General features: G+C 41.0%; 1 protein-coding gene across 1 annotated transcript in view; it reads right to left on the reverse strand.

The window, feature by feature from the left end:
* Positions 1-11,696: 11,696 nt before the first annotated feature.
* diaph3 (diaphanous related formin 3) overlaps positions 11,697-26,616 on the reverse strand; it is a 106,111-nt gene continuing 91,191 nt past the window's right edge. Inside the window, exon 30 of the mRNA XM_088993125.1 lies at positions 11,697-13,659. Within this exon, the coding sequence (XP_088849251.1) occupies positions 13,319-13,659 (341 nt within the window). The 3' untranslated portion in view covers positions 11,697-13,318. The remainder of the gene's footprint in view (positions 13,660-26,616) is intronic.

The following is a 26,616-nucleotide window of genomic DNA, read 5'->3' on the forward strand; positions in this document are numbered from 1 at the left end:
ATGAAACAAACCTAATAGGGTTCAGCAAACACAATACACAATGACCCGAGATGGAATGGTCATGCCGGGAGTCCTTTTAACTGCCACTGATTGGAACGACCAACACCTGTGCAGGTGCAGGTGGGGCCGACAGCGCCACCCGTTGGTCGCCAACCAGATTGTGACATTGTTCGTGACGTAACGCCAGGATTTTCCTTCACAAACTGCCTTGCTCCAGAATCAAAACAATGGCTTCAGAGAGTTCAGATTCAGAGAAGATGCTTTCTTGTTTACTCATCCAGTTATGAGTATGATTCAAATAGTTCTGAAGAGGAAAGCATACATGTTTGCAATCGATTAAAGGAGTCTTCCCATTTCAATTCGAGCTGTCAATCACAGCAATGTAGGACCCAGAAAATGCACAAGATGGCGCCCAAGCTCCGTTGGAAATGGGCTGCTGGGAATTTGTGTCAACTAGTATCAAATAGTTGCTTTATTGAGTTTTCCTTCTAATTTTGCTGTCAACACTGTTTTCAGACGAAAAAAAAGTACCCAAAATGCATTGTGCGTCGCTTTCTCGGTCAGTGACAATAGCTACTGTGACGTCAGTTAGGGCATCATCATCGACTCGAAAACAAGACATGATGAATATTCAGCGCGAGTCTTAAAAGGTCAAATATCGCCATATGCGCTGGAATCTTTGTCAAATATGCTCAGTGGAAGTCATTTGAAGTGATTTTACAAATTATGGACGCAACTTGTCCGGGGTTGTCGGTTGTCCTTTAAATGATCATTTGAATATGCAAGAATGACAATGGTATGGTTCACATTTCACTTAAAAAGTCACAACAAATTGCATTAACATTGTTTGACATTTGACAATGGCGCTCTACTTCACCTCCATTTTGTAAAACTAATGCTAGCTAGCTAGCGTTTAGAAATAACGGAAAGAGTATGTCCATTTCATGGTAAGATCAGAGCATTGACATCAAAAGCTGAGTAGTTTTACTTTATTTGAATGTTATTGTGCCAATGACCGTTTTATATTTCAGTTAGTGGTGTTACACTTCCGGGTTGAGTGAATGCTGGCGCGTCTGGCTGCCGCTGCTCACCCGCAAAAAAAAAGGGGTTCTTATCTTATGCCTGTAAAGTGTCAATTAGTTGTATGGCTACCTGGCTAGCTGTTTATTTATTAGCTATCTGTTGGATATTTAAAGTAAAGTGACCTTGAGAGTTTTGAAAGGCGCTTAGAAATGCAATTTATTATTTTTATTATTAATATTACGTCATATTTCCAATTCCGGAATAAATTCGTAAATGGCAGTATATGAGCTAAAATTGATAAAATATTAGCGCGTCTTCAAACGAGTAAGTGTTCCCAGGGCAAAACTACAGCTGACTCAGACACTTGGAACCCTTGGCCCCAAATCACACAGCAACGTTATCTGCCAAGGGGGAGCTAAAAATAAAGAAATACATAAATAAATAAATAAAATAAAAATAAAATCAAGGAAACACATCCAAGTTGAGCCTCTGGAGCATTTGTGCTTCCATCTTGCCTGGATGATTCTTCCATTTATAATCAATCCATTTCATGTATAAGCGCCTTTCAAAACTCTCAAGGTCACTTTACTTTAAATATCCAACAGATAGCTAATAAATAAACAGCTAGCCAGGTAGCCATACAACTAATTGACAGCCAGCAAGATAGCCAGCGAGTCAGCCAGATAGCTAATAGATAGCCAGCTAGATAGTCAGCCAGGTAGTAATCATAATAATAGGTAGTCAGCTAGCTATCCAGCTAATAGATAGCTAATATATCTATTAGCCATCCGGATAGATAGCTAACAGATAGCCAGCTAATAGATAGATGAGATGGTTTCTTCAAACGTCATCTGTACCTCTTTGAAGCTGTCGGACGTTTCGCTTCTTATCCAAGAGGCTTCGTCAGCGAACTAAAATTTAGCTTTTTTTTAGCTAATAGACAGCTAATAGATAGCCAGATAACTAGCTAGCCAACATACATCTAATATATAGCCAGCGAGCCAGCCAGATAGCTAATAGATAGCTAACACATCGCCAGCTAGGTAGCTAGCTAGATAGTCAGCTGGATATCCAGCTAGATAGCCGGCCAGGTAGTAATCATAATAATCATAGGTAGTCAGCTAGCTATCCAGCTAATATATCTATTAGCCATCCGGATAGATAGCTAACAGATAGCCAGCTAGATATAGAGATGAGAAGGTTTCTTCGAACATCATCTGTAGTCGAATCGTGTATTATATTATTGACCGTTAATTTATAGTTTTCGCGGTTCTGCGTATCGTTCTTTTAATCGTAAAGTGTCCTCTGGTGTTCTGAAAGGCGCTTGTGAATTAATAACATTGAAGGTGTTGGATGTTTCGCTTCTTATCTAGGAGGCTTCGTCAGCTTTTTTTTAGCTAATAGATAGCCAGATAACTAGCTAGCCAACACACATCTAATAGATAACCGGCTAGCTGGATAAATAGCTAATAGATCGCCAGATAACTGGCTAGCCAACAGACATCTAATAGATAGCCGGCTAGCTTGATAGATAGCTAATAGATAGCCAACTAGCAAGCTAGGAGTAAGGAAGGAATGATGGAAAAGTGTGTATTTATGGAGCCAAACGCATCCACGGATTTGCTGATTGCTCAAGAACACACGACAACATGACCCACCATAGAAGATGATTCGTCCTCGCCATGGCTGGAAACGTTCCAAGTGCAACTTTGACTCCCACGCACGCTCGGAAGATATTTTCAGCCACGTGTTGCTTGGTCTGACCCGAGCGTCAGACCCCCCGGGGACAATTCCAAAGATTGGCTTGAGTCTCGCTCTTGAATGCCAGCGTCTCATTTACAGTGCAGGCTCAGACTCACAAATGAGTAGATTTCACTCCAAATGGCGTACGATCACGCCGGTGGAATGAAAAGAAACCAGGTGGCGGCGGCGGCGACGATTGGCTGCAGGTGCGTCGTCATCTCGTTTCACCTCGGAGCTGTTTGATGGGATGACATTCCCATCGTTAATATGGGGTGGAGCCCGCTCAGTAAAGCGACTATGCTATGCAAATAAGGACAGCATTTCTCAAAATACAGTGATACATTGGCTTATGAACTTAATTGGTTCCCAGACAGAGCGTTTAAGGCGAAAAGTGTGTCTCCCAAAAAAATCATGTTCCCATAGGAAACCATTAAAATGAGAATAATCCGTTCCTAGGTCCACATAAAACATATTTTTTTTACTAAATCAGCCTTAAGACTACACAAAATATACCTTATTTTATGTAGAATAAACGTGCTATGGTATATATAAAACATAATTTTCTACTTTCTAATTTTCTCAGCCTTAAAATCACACAAAATATGCCCTATTTTATGTATAATAAATGTGCTATGGTATTATAATGTCAGAAATAAACAGTACTATATAATAAAGTGGTTTTATTGACCTTTGTGATGGTCATTGATGGCTTGGAGTGGCTGGTTTCATCAGCATTAAATACTTGATGAGGACCGTAGCCTTCTTCGTTCACCATCTTGAGGAATGATCCCTTGGAGGTGCTTCCTCTGCGATCATTTTACCTAGTTCCTCATCAATTGCGTTCTGTTAAGCTGGGTTGATAGCTTTTTGCATCAAGTGTACAGATGGCTTGTGCGGGTTATTTGTGGAGCCTGATTGATGGGATATTTTAACCTTGCAGTCCACATTGCCTTTGAACTATTACGTTGAAACGAGTCCAAATGTCACTGTTTTCTATCCATTTTCTCTCTCTCTCTCTCCGTCGTCTGCCTGTCTCTTTAGTGTTTAAACCACCTCCCCACACTGCTGCGTTCTTGACCAATCACGTGGCTTTAACCGAAGACTGGAGGCGGGAAATAGAGGACAAAAATGAGTCGGCTGCCATTTTCTCGTTAGGAGAATGGGCTCGTTCGAGAACGACACATCACTCATTGTGGCGCTCCGTGTGTATCCCGAAAAATAGATTGTATGTCAAGGTAAAATTTTCCGCACCACAAAACCACTTTTGACAGAAAGCTGATGAAAACAAGGACAATACAACTTCTTTCTTGGCTAACTTTGGCATAATTAAAAAAAAACAAACAAACAAAAAAAATGGAATGATTTTAAATAATCTTTTTCCCCATTTTTATGTATGCGGCCCTCAAACGTATAAAGTTTGGGCACGGCTGCTTTACACGATCCGCAAATGAGATGAGACAAGCTGTTTATGTGCTTGCTATCGGCATCTGTAGCTTTTGGCTCTTAGCTTGCTTTTAATCTTAATTCATCCATTAGGCAAATATATCAGGGTTGCCTTCAACGCCAACGCAATCTGCTGAACGTGCGCGTTACAAATTCAATGCGCATGTGTGTGCACGTTAGCATCCAATAATGCCTCAAAGGCAACAAACATCATCACGAGAGGAAGAAATTGCAGACAATATAACTTTCCGTCATATAAATCGCGTTCTTGGATACGACTCACTCAGCTGTTATGCAAGTGTCACATTGTAACTTGTCCCTCAGAAACGACGCGCGAGTGGAGGATGGCAAATAAAAGCGACGGTGACTGAAGTGCTTCGATCCATAAAGAGTCCGCAAAGGATCCACACCAAGGACAACAAACGCCATCTGGCAAAAGACAAACAACAAAAGACAGCGCAGCCTTTGCAAACCACGGCCAAACGCGGCTCCATTTTGATTTTAAGGGAAAATTGATATATATATATATATATATATATATATATATATATATGTTATACAAAAATAGATTGGATGGATGGACGGGCAGACAGACAGACAGACAAATAAGGTAGGGAGCTTTTATGCTTTCGATTTGGTTTGGTCTTCCATTATTTTTGGTTCGTCGAGACTATGTAAACATGACACTTCATTTTGGAAATGAAAAAAAAAAATACAGTAACCCTAACCCCTAACCTGAATCCTAATCCTAATCCCTAACCTGAACCCTTCCCGATAACATGAACCCTAATCCTAACCCCTAACCTGAACCCTAAACAATAACCCTAATCCCAACCGTAACCCTTAGCCCTAACACTAAACTCTAACACCACACATAACCCTAACCACTAACTCTAACCCCTAACCCTAACACTCAACCCTTTCCCCTAACTCTAACCCTAACCCAATTTATAACTAACCCTAACTCCTAACTCTAAACCCTGACCCTAACCCCAACTGTCAAGGAATTTGAGCACAAAACAGTATGCAATCTTCTGAAGACAGATTGCGATCTCAACACGGATTGATTCACCTGCGCCAGTAAATGACTTGCGTCCAACAGTTTTACGTCCGTACGGGGTCATCAGCTACAAGGTAAAACGCAACAGCGTAGCGTTGAGAGTTGATTGCCAGCTGTCTCTCCCTGGCCTTTAATTAGACAAAAATCAGTTCACATTGGGTTATCATTAACAAAGGCATACGCATAAAACAACAACAGTTATTTTGATCTGTCATACAGTCGCCTTGACGATTATCAGATGTGTTGATTCTCACTGCTCCCTCAATAAACTTTGACCCTTGATCATGGCGTCATTTCTTCCAGCAGAGTAATGTGGACTTTAATTTGATAGCGGACACATAGCCCGCTGATCAAACAAACATATAAAGTGAACATTTCAATATATTTTTTTCCCTACACCAATCCTTAACCCTAACCACTTACTGAGATAGTTAGATAGCTATCTGGCTCGCTAGTTAGATAGATAGTGCACATTTGATGACTGATGTATGCACCCCCTGCCACACCCCAAAAATAAATACATAAATAAAAAAACAATCCAAGGTCACATACTTAATCTTGGAATTGTATTTTTTTTCATGGTTCATTTGTCCGGATAGGTTTGAGATACAGCACTGAGTGGATAACGGCGAAGTGGGGGCAGGTGTGCATGATGCTCAAGCACATGAACACACACACACACTCACACACATACATGTGCGCACACGCTCACACACATGCACACGCACAGACACTTTGTTGGGATGCCACGGTGTGTTCCTCTCCAACAGTGATGCAGCTGCCAATTGAATAACTCTCAACGAGTATCAACTCAAAACTGAAAATTGCACGATTCCAAAAACCCAAAACAGAAACAAACACAAAAAAAAAAACAGTGGCTCCCTTTTCCAAACGGTGCCAAAATAATGATGCTTTCATGTGCCGTTTGAGGGAGCAAGAACACCTTCAATTCATGGACATATCCGCTCCCTTGTGTGGATTCAATTGGACTGTCATGCTGCAAACCTTGGGAAATGTGCGTTTATGTGTGTGTGTGTGTGTGTGTGTGTGTGTGTGTGTGTGTGTGTGTGTGTGTGTGTGTGTGTGTGTGTGTGTGTGTGTGTGTGTGTGTGTGTGTGTGTGTGTATGAATGCATGAACAGAAGGTTGTCCTCCGTGGAACTCTCCCGAGTCTGCGTTGCAGTCCTAAATTCAACTGTGTCTCACATTTCAGATTATTTATTTTTTGCATTTCCAGAATAAAAACTGTCATGCTGGACGAACTAAAAGAATGGACGGAATGAAGAGCTAAATAAAACTACTCACAAACCAAGTCTCGAAAAGACCAAAATGCAAGTTGACAAAAAAGCACCAGGAAATACAAAAATACAACACGTCAAATGAGATGAAACAAAATTGATTTATCCATCTATGATATCCATCCATACATCTACGATATCCATTCATCCATCTACGGTATCCATCCATCCATCTCTCTCTGTTTCTATCTAGCTGGCTAGCTTGCTAGATATTGATCTATTTATAGATAGATGACCATCACTTCTTAAAATGGCCGGTGGTATGCGTTTGAAGAGGAATTTCCATCGCGGGCGGATGCACGGCGTCCAGCTTGAGAGCAGCGGAAATGTCTTCCGGCTTGGAGATAAATTGCCTTGACGCATCGTTGAAAGGTATCGAGATTCAAAGTCATCTCGGTGAGCGATTGTGGAAAACGCAGGAAGTTCCAATCAATGTCATTTGTCACATTCTCCGTCTTGAAGGCCGACATCAACGTCATATCGGGAAGCGCTGCGAGGATATTTGATGGCTTCTCCCAAAAGTCACTCTTAATTTCTTATGACAAGCTTCCGAATAGCCAAAGGCGAGGCTTTGCTTACTTAGCTGACTGACGCTAGCGCCACCAGATGCCGTGGGACACTGGTGTCAAAGTCAAGGCCCGGGGGCTAAAACTGGACCACCCCACTATTTTGAAAATATGATGTAGAGCGCCATTCCCAAATTTTTTTCGGGTTTTGTCATGTCATGCTTGGGTGCAGATAAAGCGCTGGTTAGATCTCTGGCCATTTTTTATCACTTCCACGAGGTAAAGCATTTGCCTTTGTCCATGTTAGTGCTTCGTTCCAGCTTCCGCTGTTGTTAAGTGCTACATCAATCAATAGTTGGCTAGCTAGCTATTAGCTATATATTCGCTAGCTATTAGCTATCTATTCGCTAGCTAATGGTTATCTATTCGCTGACTAATGGCTATATATTTGCCAGCCAATAGCTATCTATTTGCTGGCTATTAGCTATCTATTTGCTGGCTAAGGGCTATCTATTCGCTAGCTAATGGATATATATTCGCTGACTAATGGCTATATATTTGATAGCCAATAGCTATCTATTTGCTGGCTATTAGCTATCTATTTGCTAGCTAGCTATTAGATATCTATTTGCTAGATAGCTATTAACTATCTATTCGTGAACTATTTGCTATCTATTCACTAGCTAATAGCACACACACACACACACACACACACACACACACACACACACACACACACACACACACACACACACACACACACAGATAGATACATACATACATAAACAAACAGTTCAATGTCTCAAAAGTCCAATTTACTCTGTCGGGAGCAAAAAAAAAAAAGAATGAATAAAGTTTTGAGAAGAGCAGCGAATTCTGGCATTGACGCAGCGAGCAATTATAACAAACCTTCTTTTCAAAGGCGTAAACACCACACGCCAACGGGAGACTATCGACTGGGCGAGTGAACAAACGGATGCCGGTCTTTTTGGGGAATCATGTCGCCCGCTTCTGATGTTAAGAATCAAAAAAAAATAATTAGATCGCCTTTCATGTCAAACAAAAGATGTCGCCGCTCGCACAAAGACGATCGGTGAATGGAAGACGCGAAGGTGGACTCTCTTTTTCCTGATTGAGATTGTGGAGAGTCAAAAGAGTCAAAAGGAGTCAGAATTTCGTCACGTGTAGGGGACTCCCCATTGGTTGGCTCATCCTACAATTTATATTCTCGAACGTTTTACGCATGACAAAATATATGGCGACGATTGACAGCAAGCGGGAGTATGCGCCATGGAACTTTTTCGGCAATTTATCGGATTGTGGAGAGTCAAAAGGAGTCAGATTCTTGTCAGTGAGGGTGACTCCCCATTGTTTGGGTCGGCCTGCAATTTATATTCTTGAACGATTTACGTATGAACAAATATATGGCGACGGGTATTGATAGCAAGCGGGAGTACAGTAAAGTCTCGTTATATCGATAGTCCTGGTTATATTGATACTATTTCTATGCACGCACGGAGAAAATTACATGCAAACAGGGTCGGATATATCGATAGTCCCGGTTATATCGATATTTTTTCGGACTCCTTTGAATATTGATATAACGAGACTTTACTGTATGTGCCATGGAACTTTTTCTGCAACCTATCAGATTGGGAAGAGTCAAAAGGAGTCAGATTGTCGTCACGTGAAGGTGACTCCCCATTGGTTGATTCGCCCTGCAATTTATATTCCCGAACGTTTTACGCGGGACAAAATACTGGTATATGGCGACCATTGACTGCAAGCGGGAGTATGCGGCATGGAACTTTTTTCTGCAATCTATCGGATTGTGGAGAGTCAAAAGAGTCAAAAGGAGTCAGTTTGTCGTCACGTGACGGTGACTCGGCCTGCAATTTATCCTCAGACGATTTACATCTGACAAAATATATGGCGACGATTGACAACAACCTGGAGTATGGGCCATGGAACTTTTTCGGCAATCTTTCAGATGGATGGACAAAGCGTGGTCTTCAGTGACAACCAAGACCACCCAATCTGGATTCAGATAGGATGGAATCAATGGAACTGCTACTGACGACCAACCATACTGGAGCAGAAGTTCAATTTTGATTCTTTACCAGATTTGGCGGACTTTGGACTAAATTGCGTGTTTTTGATCTGGATTTCCTAGAAATAAAAGTGCGACCACCTCACCCTGTATTTCTAAGCAATCGTTATTTTCTGGGCGGCAGCACTCTAAATGAGACGGTGCGCTACCAAAGGCAAAAGTCCGCAGGATGACAACCGAAGCAGTCAGGAAGCAAAGATGAATGGAAATAATTGCGGTCCGGGATAGATACGTGGGCATCGTTTGAAGCGATTGCTTGTCTTTTATGATGCCGCGTGGCCGTCAACCTTCAGCGTAGGGCAATTTGTGGCATGACTTGGGGCTTCCCGGGCACTGAGAAGAGGTTAGGGTTGGGCGTGGGCCAGAAATAAGTGTTCATCTTTTAAAAATACTTGCTTTCGTGTTACTCAGTTGACCACCATGTCCATCCATTCGCTACTGGGAACGACTTCCCTTTCCCCAGCCACTTCTATTTAGCTCCATCTGAAAGATCGTGAGACGTTCCCATACCAGTCGGGAGACTTTGTCCTTGGTGCCTGTCAGAGATGTTCGGTCGGACACCGTGGACAAAGGCTCGAACACAGGAAGATTGTATTTTTTACTGCCGGCAGGGCACGCAGTCATTCATGACAGACGGCCAAATTCTGCAGCCCTGTGCCAAGCTATTTATTGAGGGTACATGCAAAGTAAAGTGATACATTAGTAAAACATAGTTTTCTTGATTAGAATACCACAGCCCTGGACGTTCTAAGCACCAAGAGCTGTAAGCAATAAAACAGATATTTTAAAGGACAACCGACGTCACTTTTTTGTTTCTTAACTGACATCAGAAAAAAACGTTTTATAGCATCTAAAATACACAAAACATGCAGTATGATATTCAGTCAGTTAGATAGATAGCCGGCTAGCTGGCTAGATACATAGAGACAGAGACAGACAGACAGACAGACGGACGGATGGATAGGTGGATGAATGGATGGATGGATGGATGGATGGATGGATGGATGGCGTAGTTCGACGGTTGGATAGTGTAGGTGGATGGATAGATAGCGTAGATGGATAGATAGCGTAGATGGCTTTGTGTGTACCCGGAATAAGAATTCCAAATTTCCAGGAGACAAACAAACTAAAGAAGCATCCAGGCGGCAGAAAGCCACCAAAGCAAGCCAAAGCATTCGCGTAGAAACACGCTGTGAAGGACAAAGCAATGGGTGACTTCCTCTCATAACTACTACAACATAAGTGACACCATCAACATTCGATTTGACAAATGATTCCACGCAAGATCGAAGCTTTTGGAAAATAAAGAGTAGAAAATTGCACAAGTGTGATTATAAATAGCGCTCTGCGGTCACTCTCTGACTCAAAGAGGATGAAAAAAAATATTGTAACAAATGCTCGCTATCTAGCGAGCCATCTATTAGATATCTGGCTGGCTAGCAAGCTAGATATTAGCTGGCTAGTTAGCTTTCTATGAGTGGGTGGAGTGAATAGCGAGCTATCAGATATCTGGCTGGCTAGCACGCTAGCTATTAGCTGGCTAGTTAGCTTTCTATGAGTAGGTGGAGAGAACGCTGGCATGTGTGTCTGCCGCTGCTCACCAAGAGAAAAACTGATCCTCTGACTGTAAAGTGATCTTGAGTGTTTTGAAAGGTGCTTATGAAATGAAATGTATTATTATTATTATAATTGGAAATCGGCTTTAGGTTGTCAGTAGAATTCCTCAGAGGCCTATCTAGCTAGCTAGCTAGCTATCTATCTCACTATCTAATAGCTTTCTAGCTCGATACCTATGAGCTATCTAGCTAGCTACAGTATCTATTAGCTATCTAGCTAGCTATCTATTAGCAATCTATTAGCTATATAACTAGCTATTTATTAGCTATCTAGCTAGATATCTATTAGCTATCTATCTCACTATCTAATAGCTATCGAGCTCACTACCTATTAGCTATCTAGCTAGCTACAGTATATATTAGCTATCTAGCTAGCTATCTATTAGCTATAAATTACCTATCTAGCTAGCTATCTATTTCACCATGTAATAGCTATCTAGCTTGCTACATATTAGCTATCTAGCTAGCTATCTATTATCTATCTAGCTAGCTATCTATTATCTATCTAGCTCGCTTTCTATTTGAGTTATTACGGGTTGAGTGAACACAGACGCGTTCTTGTGACTGTAAAGTGATATTGAGAGGCTATCTCGGTGGCTCTCTATTTGCTATCTAACTAGCTATCAATTAGCTAGCTATTTATTACCTATCAATTAGCTAGCGAGCTAGCTTTCTATCTATTTGAGTTATTCCAGGTTGAGTGGCTGCAGCTGCTCACCCACAGAAAAAATTATCCTGTGACCTTGAGAGGCTATCTAGTTGGCTATCTATTAGCGATCTATTAGCTAGCTAGTTAGCTTTCTATCTATATGAACCGAACGGTAGAAACAAACAGGCGCTTTAGATTGTTGTAAAGGGAGATAAAACAAAAATGTAGACGATGAAAGCATCTGTCGCACAGCCAATTATTTTATTGCACATTAGGATATCATAAAGAAAGGTACAATATTCATGAGCGAGTATGCGGCCATTAAGGTTTCTATTTGCAAATAAGGGATGGTAATTTAAGACTTTAAATACACAGTAAATGTTCCCTCAGCTAAACAAAAAAAACTAGGTCAAGTTTCAGTTGTTAGCAAAAACAAAACAAACATTATAATAATCATAGCAATGTGCCTTAAAGGACAACCGACACCTCAGAACAAGTTGAACTGTTGACGGCGTGATGATGAATGGTTGTGTGTTGCACCAAGACTACTAGTTGATACAAGTTGACACAAATTCCCAGCAGAAAAATCAATCAATTTCCAACAGAGCTCGTGTGCCATCTTGTGCATTTTCTGGGCGCTACATTTCTGTCCAGACGGCTCAAATTGATACGGAAGGACTTCCTTTTAATCGATGGCAAATATTTATGCTTTCCTCTTCGGAACTATTTGAATCGTATTCATAACTGGATAAGTAACAAGAAAGGATCTTTTTCCGAATCTGAAGCCATTGTTTTGATTCTGGAAAGTGGAGTTACTATTAACCTCTAATGTACTCTCTGATCCCATCAGTACGGCACTAGTTAATTGTTCAGAACTATCTTTGCGATGCTAATTTGTGTTTTCATAGTCATCTATTTTTTGCCAATTTCGAGGTGTTACGTGTTCGGCTTAGAAAGTGGGATGGCAAACATTTATGCTTTCCTCTTCAGAACTATTTGAATCATATTCATAACTGGATGAGTAACAAGAAAGCATCTTCTCCCAATCCGAAGTAATTGTTTTGATTTTCCAGCAAGGCAAGACTTGTCTTGGTGTGACATCACGAACAAGGGGGCGGGACCTTCTGAAACTCGCCATATTCGGGGTCATTTTGAAGTAGTTTTGGGACACTTTAATCACTCATTTTTATTGGTGTTTTGCATTTGACTAAAATATCAGCCTGCATGTTTTGGCTATTTTAGATGCTGTAAAACGTTTTTTTTTTCTGATATCAGTTCGGAAACAAAAAAATTGTGTCGGTTGTCCTTTAAACATATATTAAACTGGATAGCGAGTAGTAAGTAGAAAAAAAAATGTTTATTGTGAATAGAAAATACAAAATACAACATAAGGAAAATCAAAGCTTAGCCGCGGTGTCATTCGATAGCAACACTAAACTTTATTGCAAAATAGCCAATTGGCATTTTTTATGAGTAGAAAATGATTCCAAAACTTGAAAAAGAGCCTATGTCTCGTGAAAGCGATTTTAGCTACTTTTTGATTGAATCCATATGCTGACAAAAAATGATATACAAGAAAGATAAATACGATCATGTACGTTTGAGATAAATACAAAAAAAGTGCCAAGTCGCATCAAATGCTGCAATGAAAGGATTTTTTTTTTTTTTTTGGGACACCGCAGCATTAAAAGTCCGATTTCTTTGAACGCAGCATCCATTTCTCCTTGAATCCATTTTCTAAACTAAAGTTTAATCATGGCCTACTTGTGTCATTTTGATATACCGCATATGCAAATCGAGTCCAGATTCCAACAAATTCTGCATGACTATATATGAGACATTGTTTTTGATCTCAAAAACACGAACGACGGCTACAAGGCCCGAAGTTTGGCTAACAGAGCTTCCACATCCGACTCCCCGCTGGCACCCGCGGACGACCTGTGAGAGGCCGAGGGCTCACCTTCGTCGCCTTTCTTGATCTCAGTCGCTTTGGAGTCTTCCCTCAATGCCACTCGTTCACGCTGTGACGCCTGAACGTGGCCCGGGGTGCTCCTGTAAACGTGTCGTCCATCTGAAGGCAAGGCGGCTTTGGTCGATGTCGCTGAAGCCGCTTGGCTGTCGGACTGAGTGGTCGGCGAAGGCTTGACCGCCGCTGAACCGGCGTTTATGTTTAGCCCAGAGCGAGAATGAGGTAAAGTTGCCTTTTTGTTTTCTGTAAGAGGGGCAAAAACAAAAGAAAACTTTATTTGTCAGCAGCGAGACGGTGAGATGACAGCAAGCAAAACAAATGATAAACGCGGTAAAAACAACATAAAAATTGTCCACCTGTGGGAAAATGCACACGATGGGACGATAGGAGGAATAGCAAAGAGAAGCGAGAGAAGCTTAAAGGACAACCGACACCATTTTTTGTTTCACAACTGACATCAGAAAAACGTTTTATCGCATCTAAAATAGCCAAAACACGCTGGCTGATATTTTGAGTCAAATGCAAAAGAGCAATAAAAATGACTTCAAGTGTCCCAAAACGACTTCAAAATGACCTCGGAGATGGCGAGTTTCAGAAGGTCCCGCCCCCACGTTCGTGACGTCACGCCAGGATACTCCTTCACAAACTGCCTCGCTCCAGAATCAAAACAATGGCTTCAGAGAGTTCAGATTCGGAAAAATTTCTTGTTACTCCTCCAGTTATGAATATGATTCAAATAGTTCTGAAGAGGAAAGCATACATGTTTGCAATCGATTCAAGAAGTCCTTCCGTATCAATTGGAACCATCAGGACTCCAATGTAGCGTCCCAGAAAATGCACAAGATGGCGCCCAAGCTCCGTTGGAAATGGGCTGATTTGTCCGCTGGAAATTTGTGTCAACTTCCACTTTCTTTATGCGTTTTACCGCAATTGGCTGCGACACACAACAATTCACAATCGCGTTATTGATGTCGCTTTCCTTCAAATTTCGCCATCAACACGGTGTTTTCAGATGAAAAAAAGTACCCAAAATGCATTGTGTTACGCTTTCTCGGTCAGGGGCGTTCTTGACGTGACGTCATCAACTCGAAAGCAAGACTTCCTGAATATTCAGTGCGAGTCTTAAAAGGTAAAATATAGCTATATGCGGTGAAATCTTTGTCAAATACACTCTGTAGAAGTCATTTGAAGCGAGTTTACAAATTATGTACACAACTTGTCGGTTGTCCTTTAAAGTTACATTCCATACAAAAAGCACTGAAGAAACTTACGACCAAATTCACCTTACGAACGACCATTCGGAACGTATTTCGTTTGTAAGGTGGGGCGCATCTGAATTTCTTACGTTTCTTCAAGTCACAAGTTATTTCCTGGCCAACGGCGACCTCTAGTGTAATTGGCTAGCTGTTGGCTATCTAGCTATCTATTACCTATTTATTAGCTATCTAGCTAGCTAGCTTCCTGGCATTGAATGCTGCCTTGTTTCTATGCCCAAGTCTATTTCCTGGCCCTCATATGTGGTCCAGCACTACCACAGGTCATAGGAGCTTGTCCCAAGGCCTCTGGTTACACCATTGTTATCCCCTTCTCCTGGGATGGTTCTCTTCTTTGAGCCCGAGTCCACTAGCAGGACCTCTGTTCCGGTCCTGGTCTTTCAACGCCAGACCCACCCCCAATTGATTTCACAGTTAGTAGAGTCAGCCGGTGACCAAATCGGATCTAAATTCTGGATTTGGAATCTCCGTGAGTGGATCTGAGACTTCATCATCAGTATGTTGCGCACTGGCAGGGGAGCGTGAATCCATATTCATGTGACCTTGCGAGGGGAGACGGATGGGAAAGAAAGAAAAATATGGAGCGGGCGGGAGCATAGACGCCGGCGCATTTCATGTTTCCTGAAAAAAAATAAATAAAAATAAAAAATAAGGAGTCCAGCACAGTGAAGCAGAACATAACAGGTCCCCTCTGTCAGCCATTCGGTAATGACTTTGGAACGTGGCCAGTCAGTCATGACAGTGTGTTTTATGGGCGCGCCGACGGATGACAAGGAGCGTCCCTGAGCACAAACTCTGACAAATAAATAAGGATTTGCAGTGATACCTTGGCTTACAAACTTCATTGGTTAGGGTTAGAGTTAGTGGTTAGGGCTAGAGTTCGGGGTAAGGGTAGGTTTAAGGGTTAATGATAGGGGTTAGGGTGAGTGGTTAGGGTTATGGGTGGTGTTAGAATTTAGTGTTCGGGGTTAGGGTTACCGGTATGTTTTAGGGTTAGTGGTTAGGGTTACGTGTGGTGTTAGGGTTCAGTGTTAGTGGTTAAGGTTACGGGTAGGTTTTAGGGTTAGGGATAGGAGTTAGGGTTAGTGGTGAGGGTGATTGGTGGTGTTAGAGTTTAGTATTAGGGGTTAGGGTTATGGGTATGTTTTAGGGTTAGGGATAGGGGTTAGGGTTAGTAGTTAGGGTGATGGGTGGTGTTAGAGTTTCGTGTTAGGGTTACGGGTATGTTTTAGTGTTAGTGGTTAGGGTTACGTGTGGTGTTAGGGTTCAGTGTTAGTGGTTAAGGTTACGGGTATGTTTTAGGGTTAGGGTTAGTGGTGAGGGTGATGGGTGGTGTTAGAGTTTAGTATTAGGGGTTAGGGTTATGGGTATGTTTTAGGGTTAGTGGTTAGGGTTACGGGTGGTGTTAGGGTTCAGTGTTAGTGGTTAAGGTTACGGGTAGGTTTTAGGGTTAGGGATAGGAGTTAGGGTTAGTGGTGAGGGTGATGGGTGGTGTTAGAGTTTCGTGTTAGGGTTACGGGTATGTTTTAGTGTTAGGGATAGAGGTTAGGGTTAGTGGTTAGGGTAATTGGTGGTGTTAGAGTTTAGTGTTAGGGGTTAGGGTTACGGTTAGGGGTTAGGGTTAATGTTTAGGGTTCGCGGTGGTGTTAAAGTTTAGTGTTAGGCGTTAGGGTTACGGATAGGGGTTAGGATTAATGTCTAGGGTTCGCTCATCCTCTTCTCTCACACCAGCGACCTTCGATGTATTCTTTGACAACATCCATAAAGCTCCTCTTTGGTCTTCCTTTCGGTCTCCTGCCTGGCAGTTCAAGACTCGGCATCCTTCTCCTGATATAGTCACTCCCTCTCCTCTGGACATGTCCAAAACATCTCAGTCTGACTTTCTCTCCAAAGCCTCTAATATGAGTTGTCCCTCTAATGTACTCCTTCCTGATCCTATCCAACCTGGTCACACTCAAAGAAAACCTCAAATTCTTCATCTCAGCTACCTCCAGCTCTGGTTCTTGTCTTTTCTTCAGTGGCACCGTCTCCAGTCCAAACATCATGCCTGGTCTCACCACCGTTTTATACACCGTTCCTTTCATCCTCGCTAAAATCACACCTGACATTTTTCTCCAGTCGTTCCAGCCTGCCTGGACACATTTCTTCACCTCTTTTCCACACTCTCCACTGCTCTGGACAGTTACTTAAAGTACTTAAAATCCTCCACTTTCTTTATCTATTCTCCCTGTAGCATCAATCTTATACTTGGATTGCTGTCATTCACACACATATATTCCGTCTGCTGCGACCGTTCTTCATTCCTCAATAAGGATATGACGAGAGAGAGCCAAAATTAAGCAAAGTCAGCTTTGGATCACATCACAGGCATCAACGCTGCCTTTAAAAAAATATATAACGCAGCAAATAGCGGGACACAATAGAATTTTTTTGGGGAAAAAAACCGACAACGTTATTAGCCTTGCGCCTTGGAGCCATTCCGTCATTTCATTCTCATTGCGACATTCAACCTCCTGTAACGGCTTTGCTGGCCCATGTGTGCGCGACGCCACCTAAATACATATTTCTTATGAAACACACTCGCAAGCTAATGTGAAAATTGGCAGTGGCGCTATCAGTAAATTGCCTTTTAACATCCGACATCCGGCGTGCTGCCGCCGAATTGGATGTCAGTCATCTCGGAGGGAGGGCTGCTGCTGGAAATATTGACAATTCTTTGCAGCGACGGAATGGTCCATTAAAAAAGAAAAACTGAACAAAATAAAAACAAAATGGGGTATATATTGATTATAATATTTGTATTGACTCTCATTTCATCTTTTTTAACTCATTCACTGCCATTCACAAATTCATTTGGGAATTGAAAACACGACGTAGAGCGCCATTCCCAAATTTTTTTTTTTTCGGTTGTTTTGTTCATGCTTGGGTGCCGATAAAGTGCTGGTCATTTCCTCTGGCAATGTTTTTTTTTCTTTTCCACAAGGAGACAGCATTTCCCATTTTTTTCCATGTTAGCGCTTTATTCTAGCTTCATCTGTCGCTAAAGCGCTATATAAACCAATGTGCTGCATTGTATTTTGTACAGCTGCCCTCATTTCAAGCTCATATAACTCCAGACCCATATCATTTAGGAATTAACCCGTTTTTCATTTTATTATTTAGGAATTAACCATTTTTTTCTGATGAAATAAGAGAGTCGAAGGTTTCTAACGATCGATTTAATGTTGATATTGTCGTAAAACTCAATATTCTGTGGGTCCTGGAATTCAAGTGACAATATCAAAAAGCCTGCCACCGCAGTGGAAACATCTTTGCACATGTCTGGCAGCGAATGAGTTAATCAAAGATCCTTCAAGCATTGGAGTGGCTAACGAACATGATCAAAGTGCTCTCAGGTTCAGTCTCTTCTCACGTTAGCGATCGCTCGCCCGTGCTTTTCAAGTCAAATAGCCGCTCAGTGTTTGCCTTGGCGGAAGCTCCAAAGCGAGGCTGAAAGATGTGAAGAGCGTGTCATCTGCCGTTTGGTCATTTAAATCCGAAAAAAGCCACGCGACAAGTCAAGCGCTAGTCGTTAGCCGCTAACCGTTCGGACTGATGCACTCACTCACTCGCTTAAAGGACAACCGACACCAAGTTGCGTCCATAATTTGTAAAATGACTTCTACTGAGCGTATTTATAATAAGAAGAACAATAATACATTTGATTTCGAAGCGCCTTTCAAAACTCTCAAGGTCACTTTACAGTCACAGGATCAGTTTTTTTTTCTGTGGTTGAGCAGCGGCTAGCCAATAGCCAGCGAACAGATAGCAATTAGCTTTAGCATTTGACAAAGATTCCATTTTTCTACTTTCTAAGCCTTAAAACTACACAAAATAGACCTTATTTTATGGATAATAAATGTGCTACTGTATTGTAACGGAAGAAATAGACTATACTTCATAATAAAGTAGTTTCGTGATGGTCGTTGAGGTAGTTGCCTCTTTATGACATCAGAGTGAAGTTGCCATGCTTTCTCGGTGATAATACCCTCAATCACACTGTCACCTGCTAGCTGCTTTTCGTTAATCCAAATAGACAGAAGTTTTTCAACCTCTTCTTTGGCCTGAGACGGTTGCTTAGACAACACAAACAGCCATTAGCCACACGTAGCAATGGTCGACTTTGTATACTGGTACTGGGACGCTAAGTCACACAAACGCACACTTTGTTCGTGTTTTTTGATGATCTCCTTCTTCTGCTCGACCGTCATTTTCTTCCATGTCCTCTTTGGCTTAACACTAGCCTGTGGTGGGGTCTTTTTTGGGTCCCATGATAGCAAAACTACTCCAGTCGATAACAAACCTCGTCTGTATTCAAAGAAGGGGGTTTGGAAAACGAGTTTGCTAGCCACCGTGGCGCTTTTCGATGGTGCGGTTTGGTGTTCATCCGCCGAAAACTAGTCCTCCAGCTACTGTGGCGCTGTGTGGTTTGGTTTGTCTTGACGGCTAATTCAAATCGGGTTAGTGAAAAGTGTTTGAATTTGCAACATCAAAAACGATGCAGATGAGTCTTTCCTCTCTCTCTCACTTTCTCGCCATCTCGCCGCTCTTATGAAGTTTGCAGCATTTGATCACATGAAGAAGAAGAAGAAGAAAGTCATCCGACACTTACTTATATATACATATAAATATGCACTTTCTCCCCGCGGAGTGATTGACATAACAAGTTAAAGCTAAAAGGATCAAACGCACCGCGACGTATACGAACAGCAAATAGCGCCGACGGCGGAAACGGGCTTGTTGATCGTTCGCCTGATGAAAGCTATTTTTATTGATCTTGTATTTTACGATACAAAACTGAACAACAAGTTGAGCGTTTGTTGATTGTTTTTAACCGTTTATGGGATGCAAGCGAATCCGAGTCATGTGTATATAATGGCTAATTACGTTTTTCTCCCACTATGGATGATAGCTAGGTAGCTAGCTTTTTTATCTGTTTGAGTCGCTGGCTATTCTCTATCTATTCGCCAGCTAATAGCTTTCTATTTGCTAGCTATTAACTATCTGTTCGCAAGCTTTTAGCTATCTATTCGCCAGCTATTAGCTATGTATTCACCAGCTAATAGTAATCTATTCGCTAGCTATTAGCTATCTATTAGCTCTCTATTCGCCAGCTATTAGGAATATATTCACCAGCTATTAGGTATATATTCACCAGCTATTAGCTATCTATTCACTAGCTATTAACTATCTATTCGCTAGCTATTGGATATCTATTTGCCAGCTGATAGCTATCTATTCTCTAGCTATTAGCTATCTATTCATTAGCTATTAGCTATCTATTCACTAGCTATTAGCTATCTATTCATTAGCTATTAGCTATCTATTCACCAGCTATTAGTTATCTATTCGCTAGCTATTAGCTATCTATTCGTGAGCTATTAGCTATATAATCGCCAGAAACAGCTGTCAGATGACATCGCAGCCGAGGCCCCTTCATCTACTTGGCTTGACTCTAATTACTTCGACGCACGCGCAGGCTAATGGACTGAAAATGTCTCCTCATAGCGGGGACGCACGGACGGATGGACGGACGCCATTACTTTCCAAAAGGTCCGTCTCCAGTTGCGTCTCGCCCACGGACCGTCACGTCATTCCTTCGCCACCTTTTTTTTCTATCAAGCTGTTTTCGCAGGTGAAATATTGCCGGTGGAGTTCTTGAATTAAACATTTCTAGCTTTCAGGCTCGGCTACCTGTTGTTATTTATGTGCTTACCGCTAGTAAATATCCCCCATCATCATCATTGTAGCTGACTACCTAGCTAGATATCTATTTGCTATCTAGCAAGCTGGCTACCTAGCAAGCTAGCTATTTGCTGACTAACTACCTGGCTACCTAGTAAGCTAGCTATTTGCTATCTATTTGCTATCTAACTAGCTGGATGGCTACCTAGCTAGCTATCTATTTGCTATCTAACTATCTAGCTGGCTACCTAGCTAGCTATCTATTTGCTATCTTTTCGCTATCCAACTATCTAGCTGGCTACCTAGCTAGCTATCTATTTGCGATCTATTCACTACCTAACTAGCTAGCTAGCTATCTATTAGTTATTAGCTAGCTAGCTAACTTTCTATCTATTTGAGTTATTCCGGGTTGACGCTGGTGCATGTGGCTGCCGCTGCTCACTGGCAGAAGAACTTATCCTGTTACTGTAAAGTGACCTTGAGAGTTTTGAAAGGCACTTAGAAAACAAATGTATTGTTATTATTATTATTATTATTATTATTAGTATAAAATGAGGCCTATACGTGTTGAGCCTGTTCACTCGACATCTTGCTTTGTGTAATTATGTGGTCATTTAACATTTGTTTTTTTTTGTAATGGGCAAAGGCACGATGAAACTTGCCGCGATTGTTACTCGTCAATAATAAGTATTGATTTGTTGCATGTTCCAAGTCTCCTACTCTGTTTTTATGGAATTCCGCTCTTTCTATGTTCATGAACTGACACCTCCATTTTCTTAACGCTGACCATTTCGAATCTAAAAACAATAGCCCGCAGTCTATCTGCGCTAAGTCGCTCCAAACTTCATGTAAATACCGTGCCATGTTATGCTAATGTAGCGGGGTTTTGATTTATCAATGAGACATCGCATCGGTTATGCAAAAATCCTGGACCGAAGCTTTCATTGCCTCTCGCTTTGAATGCTGAGACGTCTTGATTTGTTGCCGTTGGCCGAAAGGGGGCTGATAAATGGCCACACATGCTCTTGCCCACAGGCTCGTCTATGCCCTTGTCATGTTTATTTGTCGTAGCACATTAAATATGAGCTCAAATCAAACATTTTGGGGGCAGAATCTGAAGGCCTTTGCCGATATTTTCCAGTCATACATGCTATTGGCACCGTTTCAAGTTTTCAGGAATGCCGTCAAGTGATATATATACGTAATATAATAATAATAATAATAATAATAATAATTAATAACACATGTAATTTATAAGCAATTTATTTCTAAGCACCTTTCAAAACGCTCAAGGTCACTTTACAGTCACAGGATAGTCGCGAATAGCTACCTAGCCAGCTAGATAGCTAATAGATAGCAAATTGATAGCTAGCTAGCTAGCTAATAGATACAGTAATAAGAATAATACTATATTTTATTTCTAAGGACCTTTCAAAACGCTCAAGGTCACTTTACAGTCAAAGGATACAGTCGCTAATAGCTACCTAGCCAGCTAGATAGCTAAATGATAGCTAGCGAGCCAGCTAATAGCTAGAAAATAGATATTTAGGTAGCTAGCTAGCTAATAGATACAGTAATGATAATAATAATAGAATAGTTGTCTCGCACCCTGGTTGATTAACCATCCATCTAACGCGATTCGGCTCCTGCAAATCCTGCCACAGGAGGTGCTACCACATTTTGTCCGTCGAGGCCTGTGAAAAATCCACTTTATAAAGACGCGCCAGCGTTCACTCAACCCGGAAGTTAATAGATAGAAAGTTAGCTAGCCAGCTAGTAGACAGCTAATAGATAGCTAACAGATAGGTCTATAGCTAATAGCTAGATAGCTAGAAAGTTAGTTAGGTAATACACTGAATGTCACAATTAACTACAGATAGAAAGCTAGCTAGCCAGCTAGTGGATAGCCATTAGCCAACAGATACCTAGGTAGATAGCTAGCAACCTATATAGCGCTATAGCAAATAGCTAGCTAGGTAGATAGCTAGTTGGGTAATACACTCAATGTCACTATTAAATACAGATAGAAAGCTAGCTAGCTGGCTAGTAGATAGCAGACAGATAGCTAGCTAGATATCTAGCCACCTAGATAACTTTCTAGCTAATAGCTAGCTAGCTAGTTGGGTAATACACTGTCGCTATTAAATACAGATAGAAAGCTTGCTAGCCAGCTAGTGGATAGATAATAGCGGACATATGGCTCGCTAGACAGCTAGCCATATAGATAGCTCTATAGCTAATAGCTAGCTAGCTAGATAGCCAGTTGGGTAATAGATAGTTAGTTAGGTAATACAAATATGCATAGTCTGCTTTGGCAAAGATGATCGACAAGGCAGTAAAATATCAAATCGTAAAGCCGGAGGTTGCAAATGCGGTGTGGGATTTCGGAGAGTACAGGCCTCCCGATTCGAGTCATTTTTGTGTGCGTGTTCTTATTTGCGCCTTAAAAAATGACGAATTGCTGTGTATGAAGATGCTTATCAATTTGCCAACGCAACGCACATTTGCGTTAGTTCTTGAAAAAGATCAGCGCATGCCAGAGAATTCATTACTGGCTTCATTTATTATTCGCAGCCATTATCACTGCCGTATACTTTCCGCATGAGTGAAAGTAATGTAGTGTGATGATTGCAATTGTCCTTTTGGGAATATAATGTGCTACTAGTGCACTTCTTTACTTGTGCGTTACATACATCATACATGCTTGTCAATATTTATCATAGGCAAATATCAATGTTGTCGCCAGAGAGAAATCAGCGATGCGTTGTACTTGCTGCTTTAAAGGACAACCGACGCCATTTTTTGGTTTCCTGACATCAGAAAAAACGTTTTATCGCATCTAAAATAGCCAAAACACGCAGGCTGATATTTTTAGTCAATTGCAAAAAAACAATAAAAATGACTTAAAGGACAACCGACACCATTTTTTGGTTTCCTGACATCAGAAAAAACGTTTTATCGCATCTAAAATAGCCAAAACACGCAGGCTGATATTTTTAGTCAATTGCAAAAAAACAATAAAAATGACTTAAAGGACAACCGACACCATCGGACAAGTTGTGTCCATAATTTGTAAAATGGCTTCAGATGACTTCTACTGAGCGTATTTGACAAAGATTCCACTGCATATATAGCTATACGTATTTTACGTTTTATAACTCGCGCTGAATATTCCGGAAATCTTGTTTTTGAGTTGGTGACGAGTCCTCACGTTACGTCACTGAAGGAACGCCCCTGAACGAAAAAAGGACACATTGTAGCAGTCCTTCCATCACGTCAATGCATTTTGCTGTACTTGTTTGGTATGAAAACGTCGTGTAGGACCAAAAAGAGGCAGAAGAGGGCGACAAAGCTCCGTGTAAGGAATTAATCAGCCTGTGGAAACGGGCTGATTAATTCCTTACACAGCTTTGTCGCCATTTTCTGCCTCTTTTTTTGGGTTTGGACAAACTGCTTGTAAATCATCCCTCACGTATACACACCGAGCTGCAACTCCGACAACGGAAGCTGTTAGGGGGCTGTCGCCGAGGCAACATGATTTATCAGGATGGCGAGCGATTATAGGAAGCTTCTATACGTGCCGAGCAGATGGACCTTAAAAAAAGAATCATAAAAATCCAATGCCGTTTCATGATACATGTACAAAGTCGTCCGTTGAGGCCCTTTGAAAAATAGACTTTATAAAGCGAATCCTGTGAATACATTGAATACAGACGCTCCCCAATTTACAAACGAGATACGTTCCAAACGGTCGTTCGTAAGGTGAATTTGTTCGTAAGTTGATTCAGTGCTATTATTTGTATGGAATGTACAATATGTCTTATATAAGTAGGTTTAAAGTTTAAAATCTGAAAAAAATGAACCCGGAAGTAGCCAGTTTCAGATGGTCCCGCCCCCTTTTTTGTGACATCACCCCAAGACGTCTTGCCTTGCTCCAGAATCAAAACAATGCCTCCAGATTCGGATAATATGCTTTGTTGTTACTCATCCAGTTATGAATCTGATTCAAATAGTTCTGAAGAGGAAAGCATAAATATTTGGAAGGAATTAATCAGCTCGCTTCCACAGGCTGATTAATTCCTTACACGGAGCTTTGGCGCCCTCTTCTGCCTCTTTTTGGTGCAACACAAAGTTTTCAGACCAAACAAGCACAGCAAAATGCATTGACGTGATGGAAGGACGGCTACAATATGTCCTTTTTTCGGTCAGGGGTGTTCCTTCAGTGACGTAGGGTGAGGACGCGTCACCAACTCATAAACAAGACTTTCGGAATATTCAGCGCGAGTCTTAAAAGGTAAAATATCACTATATGCGGTTGAATCTTTGTAAAATATGCTCAGTAGAAGTCATTTGAAGCCATTTTACAAATTATGGACACAACTTGTCCAGAGACGTCGGTTGTCCTTCAAGGCTTGTACCGGGGTGACCCCCCCCCAAAAAAAAACAGGCCCCAACTCCAATTAGGCCCTGTTTCTGAATTGTTTTTGTCCGAATGACAAAAAAACTAGTTATGACCAAATTTTCATTCCATTCGGACAAAACATTAAGAAACAAAGCCTAATTAGAGTTGGGGGCAGTTTTTTTTGGGAGTCACCCTGTATAAGTAACCTGTATTAAAAATAAACACGGAATAAAATATATGCTCTATAAAGATATGTACATGTACAACTGGAGTGAATACGACCTAGGTTACTACAAAAATGTCTGTATGTAGTGTTCGTAACTCAAATGTTCGTAAGTAGGGGAGCGTCTGCACAGCAAATAAACATTTAATAATATATATGCTCGATAAAGATATGTACAACTGAAGCGAATACTACATATGTTACTACAAAAATGTTCATATGTAGTGTTGTTCAGAACTCAAATGTTCGTAAGTAGGGAATCGTCTGTACAGCAAATAAACATTTCAGAAAAAAAATACGCTCCATAATGATATGTACACGTACAACTGAAAAGAATACTACATATCTTACTACAAACATGTTTGTATGTAGCGTTTGTAACTCGAATGTCCATATGTACAACTGAAGAGAATGTTACTACAAAAATGTTCATATGTAGTGTTGTTCGAAAGTTGAATGTCCGTAAGTAGGGGATCGTCTGCACAGCAAATAAACATTTCATAAAAAAATATGCTCCATAAAGATATGTACATGTACAACTGAAGAGAATACTACATATCCTACTACAAAAATGTTTGTATGTAGCGTTTGTAACTCAAATGTTCGTAAGTAGGGGAGCGTCTGCACAGTAAATGAACATTTAATAATATATATGCTCGATAAAGATATGTACAACTGAAGAGAATACTACATATGTTACTACAAAAATGTTCATATGTAGTGTTGTTCAGAACTCAAATGTTCGTAAGTAGGGGATCGTCTGTACAGCAAATAAACATTTCAGAAAAAAATATGCTCCATAATGATATGTACACGTACAACTGAAAAGAATACTACATATCTTACTACAAACATGTTTGTATGTAGAGTTTGTAACTCGAATGTTCATATGTACAACTGAAGAGAATGTTACTACAAAAATGTTCATATGTAGTGTTGTTCGAAACTTGAATGTCCGTAAGTAGGGGATCGTCTGCACAGCAAATAAACATTTCATAAAAAATATGCTCCATAAAGATATGTACATGTACAACTGAAGAGAATACTACATATCCTACTACAAAAATGTTTGTATGTAGCGTTTGTAACTCAAATGTTCGTAAGTAGGGGAGCGTTTGTACAGTAATTTCGCAACCCGGAAAACGATAGGCAATAAACCAGTCAAACGATTTCTGATGACAAGATGCTATTTCTGAGCCAATTCGTACGTAATGACAGGCCTTCAAGCTTGTCACTCTTCCGTGTCACATAAAAAAATAAAAATAAAACAGCCCGAGGGAGGGACTGACAAAACGTAAGATCCTTTTTCATTTGTTTTTATTTTTTAAGGACAACCGACACCTCTGGACACGTTGCGTCCATAATTTGTAAAATGACTTCTACTGAGCGCATTTGACAAAGATTCCACGGCATATAGCGATATTTGACCTTGTAAGACTCGCGCTGAATATTCAGGAAGTCTTGTTTTTGCCTTGATGACGACGCCCTAAGTGACGTCACAGAGGGAACGCCCCTGACCGAGAAAGCTACACACAATGCATTATGGGTACTTTTTTTCGTCTGAAAACACCATGTTG

Source organism: Hippocampus bargibanti, linkage group LG03, assembly GCF_051943395.1.
Source record: "Hippocampus bargibanti isolate YZ-2025 linkage group LG03, ASM5194339v1, whole genome shotgun sequence".
Classification (NCBI taxonomy): domain Eukaryota; kingdom Metazoa; phylum Chordata; class Actinopteri; order Syngnathiformes; family Syngnathidae; genus Hippocampus; species Hippocampus bargibanti.